The 6,000-nt window shown below is 52.2% G+C and overlaps 1 protein-coding gene across 1 annotated transcript in view; it reads right to left on the bottom strand.

The window, feature by feature from the left end:
- The window catches only part of Grik5 (glutamate receptor, ionotropic, kainate 5), a 58,611-nt gene that overhangs the window by 1,158 nt on the left and 51,453 nt on the right, over positions 1-6,000 (bottom strand). The window contains exons 18-20 of the mRNA XM_013032612.1: positions 3,377-3,505; positions 3,155-3,276; positions 6-85 (exon numbers count right to left, since the gene is read on the bottom strand). Coding sequence (XP_012888066.1) covers positions 6-85; positions 3,155-3,276; positions 3,377-3,505 — 331 coding nt within the window. The remainder of the gene's footprint in view (positions 1-5; positions 86-3,154; positions 3,277-3,376; positions 3,506-6,000) is intronic.

Below are 6,000 nucleotides of genomic sequence, written 5' to 3'. Positions count from 1 at the left end.
GGCGCCGTCGCCGGCGGGAACGCGAGGTCTTGCGACAGGACACGGCGTGGCGCAGCTCCTGCAGCATCTCCTGGCACACGGACACCTGGGGCGGCGCGGGGCGGTCACCGCGGCCTCCCCGCCCCGCTCCGCCTCCCCCACTTCCTACCCCTCGCCCCGAAGCCATCTCCCGCGCCCGCCTCTCCCCAGCTCCATCTCCTCCTCCCTTGCTCCGCTAGTCCTTGAACTGCCCTTCCGGTCCTCTCCATCATCTTCCTCTTGTCGTGGCTACTCTCGTATTCTTTGATCGATTTATTAATTTATTTTTATTTTTTGTGCCGGTCCTGGGGCTTGAACTCAGGGCCTGGGCACTCGGCTGTCCCTGAGCTTCTTGGTGCACAAGGCTAGTGCTCTACCACTTGAGCCACACACAGCTCCACCTCCAGCTTTGTCTGAATAGTTTATTGGAGATAAGATGCTCACAAACTTTCCTGCCTGGGCTGGCTTCCAACCATGATCCTCAGATCTCAGCCTCCCCAGTAGCTCGGATTTCAGGCGTGAGCCACCAGCGCCTGACTGTTACTTTCATTTTCTTTCTTTCTTTTTTTTGGTTGGTCGTGGGGCTTGAACTCTGTGCCTGGGAGCTGTCCCTCAGCTCTTCAGCTCAAGGTGAGCGCTCTATCACTTGAGCCACAGCACCACTTCCAGTTTTCTGGTAGTTTATTGGAGATAAGAGTCTCATGAAGGGGCTGGGAAGGTGGCTCAGTGGTAGAGCGCTTGCCTTGCATGCCTGAGGCCCTGGGGATTCAATTCCTCAGCACCACATAAGCAAAAAGAAAAAAGCTGTAAGTGGCCCTATGGCTCAAGTGGTAGTGCGCTAGCCTTGAGCTAAAAGAGCTGAGGGACAGCGCCCAGGCCCAGAGTTCAGGCCCCATAACCGGACCCAAAGGAAAAAAAAAAAGAGTCTCATGAACTTTCCTGCCTGGGCTGGCTTTAAACTGTGATCATCAGGTCTCAGCTTCCAGACTAGCTAGGATTACAGGCGTGAGCCATTGGCACCCGGCTGCTGTTCTCATTTTCTGACGTGTCACTACCTCTTCCTTCCTCCTTGGTTCCCCCAATTTCTGCCTGGCATCTGTTTGATCATTATCGCAAGGCATAAGCACCTATTGAATGCCAAATGCTGTTCTGGGCATAATTGAAAAAAAAAAAAGGAAAAAGATTAAGTGCCAGCCGTTGGGGCTGCTGATGTAGCACTTCACTTGGCCTAACAGGTGCAAGGCCCTGGATTCCATCCCTCCTATCTCTCCCTTCCCCCAAGTCCCAGCCTTCCTGGAGGTTATAATCAGATGTGCAGAGATAGACAGGAACACACACAGGTGTACACAGGAAGGCAGATGGTGAGGGAGAAAACAAAACATGGAGAAGAGGCAGCGCGTGAGGATGGAAGTGAGGCTGAATTCGGAGACAATGCAGTAGTGGAGGGGACCTGTGCCTGTGAAGACCTTGGAAAAGAAAGAGTTTCTGGGTAGACACAGATCAGGGCAAAGAAGCTAAGGTGGAAGCGGCTTGGCATGTCCAAAGACACACAAGCAGATCAGGGAGGCTGAGATGGGAGTGTGAGGGAAGAGAGAGGGGGTGAGGTCAGAGAAGCAGGGGCCAGATAGGGTAAGGCCTGTAAACCCTTGCAGTCCACAGGGTTTTGAAAGGGCTGGGGAAAGAGGGGAACATCTGGATTGAACATCTGGAAGGTTAGCTTGAAAGTGGGCAGGAGCTCAGGGTCAGACACATCATTATGCTATAGTAGACTCTCTTGTGGGGATGGAGTATCATTTCAAATGCACAGAGATGGCCCCTATGATCCCCTTCACCTCCCTGGTAGCCATGTCTTATCAAGTGGTCTGAGTGGCCCACAGAATGTGGCCCGGCTGGCTGCCATTTTTGTTCCTGCCTTGCTCGCTCGTGGATCACTTGCTCTGGGAAATGTCAGCTGTCATGGCAGGCGGAGAACAGTCAAACAGCCCATAGAGAGGTCCTCCTTCGAGGAACTAAGGCCTCTTGCCAACCGCCATGGAGTAAATTCATTATGTGTTTTATTTTCTGGGTCTTAGGATGTTTGGCATCTTAGAGAAAACAAATCTTGTAGGCTGGTGAGATTGCCTTCTCTCCCAGAGCAGGGCCAAATCTTAAGAGTATTAGGAGCTCATCTGCCTCCGTGGAAGTTGGTGTGGTGGCATGCCTATAATCCAAGCTACTTGGGAGGCACAGGCAGGAAGATTGTGGTCCAAGGCCAGCCAGGGCAATTTCTTTATTAGTAAAAAAAAAATCACTATCTGGCTGGGAATGTGGCTTAGTAGTAGAGTGCTTGCCTAGCATGCATGAAGCCCTGGGTTCGATTCCTCAGCACCACATACACAGAACAAGCTGGAAGTGGTGCTGTGGTTCAAGTAGTAGAGTGCTAGCCTAGGGCAAAAGAAGCTCAGGGACAGTGCCAAGGCCCTGAGTTCAGGCCCCAGGACTGGCAAAAACAAAATCTTTATCTGCTGGGCACCAGTGGCTCACACCTATAATCCTAGCTACTCAGGAGGCTGAGATCTGAAGATCTTGGTTTGAAGCCAGCCTGGGCAGGAAAGACCTTGACACTTATCTTCAATGAACCACCAGAAAACTGGAAGTGGCGCTATGGCTCAAAGTGGTAGAATACTAACCCTGAGCAAAAGGGACAGTGCCCAGGCACAGAATTCAAGCCCCAAGATGCCCCAAAACAAAAACAAAAGCAAAAAAATATTAAAACCTATCTGAAAAACAACTAAAGCAAAAAAAAAGAATAGGTGTGGCTCCATGGTAGAGAGGCCTGCCTAGCAAGCCCAAGGCTCTGAGTTCAAATCCCAGTACCTCAAGAAAAAAAGTCCTGAGAAGGATCGGGCCAAGAGGAGCCTTCTTCCCTCCTCTCTCATGCCCCAAATTCCCTGTATCTTTGCCTGTTCGGTCACATGTCCCAAGACCTCGCTCTCAGGAGCTCTGAGCATCTTAGAGCCCCACCCCTTCCTCCTGCCCTCTCCCCTTCCTCTAGGTCTCCCCCCCACAGGTACCAGGCATGATCCTCAATACCACACCCTCCATTCAGCCCCTGGGGGTTCCTGTTCCCATCCTCACCCCTCAACAACCTCCTCACCTCCTCAGACTCTGCTGACCTCCGCGTGGACCAGATGAATTCCATGACGGCCACGAAGACCGCGATGATCAGGCCACAGATGAGCACAACAAAAATGCCACCTATATTTTCCATGCCCAAGCCTGGGGGGTGGGGGTTGGAGAGAGCCAGGAGGGTGGGCTGTGTGGGTAAGGGATTGGGAGGGGCTGTGGGTGGGGCAGGGCCCTGGGGGGCGGGGCTGACCTTTAGCGCGGTGGTCCTCCTCCTTGGGGCACCGGCCTCCCTCCCACCACTTGCGCTTCAGGATCTCCAGCCGGTTGTTCTCCTGGAGCTGCAGGATGGCCAGCGTGATCTCATCCCGGAACGGGGAGCCTGGCCGGGCACATGAAGGAGATTGGCCATCAGGGCTCCCTCAACTTGGCTTTTCTGGCCCTGCCTCAGGCTCAGGATCATTGGTGTGGTTCTACCCTGCCCACATGGGGCTTGAACTCTGGGCCTGGGCGCTGTCCCTGATCTTTCAGCTCAAGGCGAGCACTCTACCACTTGAGCCACAGCGCCACTTCTGGTTTTCTGGTGGTTCATTGGAGATAACAGTCTCACGTATTTTTCTGCCTGGGGTTGGCTCTGAACTGTGATCCTCAGATCTCAGCCTCCTGAGTAGCTAGGATTACAGGTGTGCTACCAGTGCCAGGCTCACTGCTTTTTTTGTTGTTGTTGTTGGTTGTAGGACTTGAACTCAGGGCCTGGGCACTGTTCCTGAGCATTTTGTGCTCAAGGCTAGCACTCTACCACTTGAGCCACAGTACCACTTCCAGTTTTTTTTATTTGTATTTTTTTTAATTGTGAGAATACCGTACAGAGGAGTTACAATTACATGGGCACCACTTCCAGTTTTTGAATGATTTATTTGAGATAAGAGTCTCACTGGGACTTTTCTGCCTGAGCTGGCTTTGAACTTGGATCCTCAGATCTTAGCCTCCTGAGTAGGGAGGATTACAGGCATGAGCCACTGGTACCTGCCCCCTTTTTTCTTTTTTTCTTTTTCTTAGCAGTATTGATTTGAACCCAGGGCTTGGAGCCTGCTTGGTTTGGCTGGCTAGACTGGCACTGTACTGCTTGAGCCACACCCTCAGCCTCTTTCCCATACAGCAGCTAGAGAGTTTTGGGAGCTGGCAGAGCAGACTGCTCTGGCTGACAAATCGTGTGGCTTTCTGCCATGGATACAACAAGGTTCTCTTGGCCTTTGAGAGCCTGTACTCACAGGCAGCCACGCCCCAGCCACACCGGCCTGTTAGCAGGACCCCAAATCTGTTAAGCCAAGTCCCGCTGAAGGACCTTTGCCTCTACCTCCCAAACTCCTGGCCTTGGCTCACACTCCACTGCTCTCAGGTCCACACTGAGTCCTTGATTTAAAATGGCACTGAGGGGCTAGGAATGCAGCTCACTGATAGAGAAGCCCTGGGTTCGATTCCTCAGTACTATCTAAACAGAAAAGGCCGGAAGTGGCACTGTGGCTCAAGTGGTAGAGTACTAGCCTTGAGCAAAAAGAAGCTCAGCGATGTTGCACAGGCTTTGAGGTCAAGCCCCAGGATCAGTGCGCATGCCCACACAGAAAAGGTGCTGAGGATCTCTTTCCACATCAATTTCTTCCCAGTGTTCACAGGAACACCTGTCACCTGACAGCTGATGACATGGCTGTGTGTCTGTGGTCTTGGCAATTGCCCAGCATAGAACTTGGCATCCAGGAAAGTACTGGACCAGTTCCCTGAGTTAGTGGCCTGTTCTCCCTTCCATCCCACCTCTTGCCTCTTCCTTCCTTGCCTTCCTGTCCTTCCCTTGAGCCAGGGTTCAAAATGCTCCCCACATCCTGTTCTCTGTTGACTTCTTCATTGACTAAAGATGCTGGCTGAGCATCTGCAGCACACTAGGACAGAGGGACATGGGCAATGGGGACATAGTATTATCAGGCCTCTGCCACGTGTCAGACTCTGGGCTTACGAAGCATTCTTCAAGTCTCACAGTGACTCTGTGGGACTGTTTTGGGAGGAGGGGGTGATGCACCTGCCTCACGTCATGTGCTGGGTCCACGAGGGATGTGGGGCTCAAATCCAGGTCAGTGTGACCCCAGAGTCTGTCCACCCCCAAAGCTCCAGGCTACACTGCTTTCCTTGGCACTCCACTAACTTCCCTAACAAGGCTTCGATACTTTGCTGCAGAGCTACAGATAACTAAGGCAGGCACCATCAGCATGGACATGATTTTTGTAGGCCAAAAATAAGAAGAGGAGTCAGCGCCGGTGGCACATGCCTGTAATCCTGAGGATCTGAGGATCATGGTTCAAAGCCAGCCCAGATGGGAAAGTCCATGAGACTCTTTTTTTTTTTTTTTTGTCGGTCATGGGGCTTGAACTCTGGGCCTGGGCACTGTCCTTCAGCTCTTCAGCTCAAGGCGAGTGCTCTACCACTTGAGCTACAGCGCCACTTCCGGTTTTCTGGTGGTTTATTGGAGATAGGAGTCTCACGGTCTCTCCTGCCCGGGCTGGCTTTGAACCGCGATCCTCAGATCTCAGCCTCCTGAGTAGCTAGGATTACAGGCGTGAGCCACCAGCGCCCGGCTTTCCATGAGACTCTTATGTCCAATGAACCACTCAGAAAACCAAGTGGCGCTGTGGCTCAAGAGGTGGAGTGTTCCCTTTAAGCTGGGTGAGCGACAGCGCCCAGGCCCAGAGTTCAGGCCCCACAACTGACCAAAAAAAAAAAAAAAAGAAGAAGAAGAAGAAGAAAAGAAACAAAGACAACTTGCTGGTGGATTTTTTCCCCCCAGTATTGAGCCCTAAGAAGCATTATCTTGAAGTCTAAATGGGCATT

Source organism: Dipodomys ordii, unplaced genomic scaffold (assembly GCF_000151885.1).
Source record: "Dipodomys ordii isolate 6190 unplaced genomic scaffold, Dord_2.0 Scaffold156, whole genome shotgun sequence".
Taxonomy (NCBI): domain Eukaryota; kingdom Metazoa; phylum Chordata; class Mammalia; order Rodentia; family Heteromyidae; genus Dipodomys; species Dipodomys ordii.
This window is presented reverse-complemented; position numbering and strand designations above follow the sequence as displayed.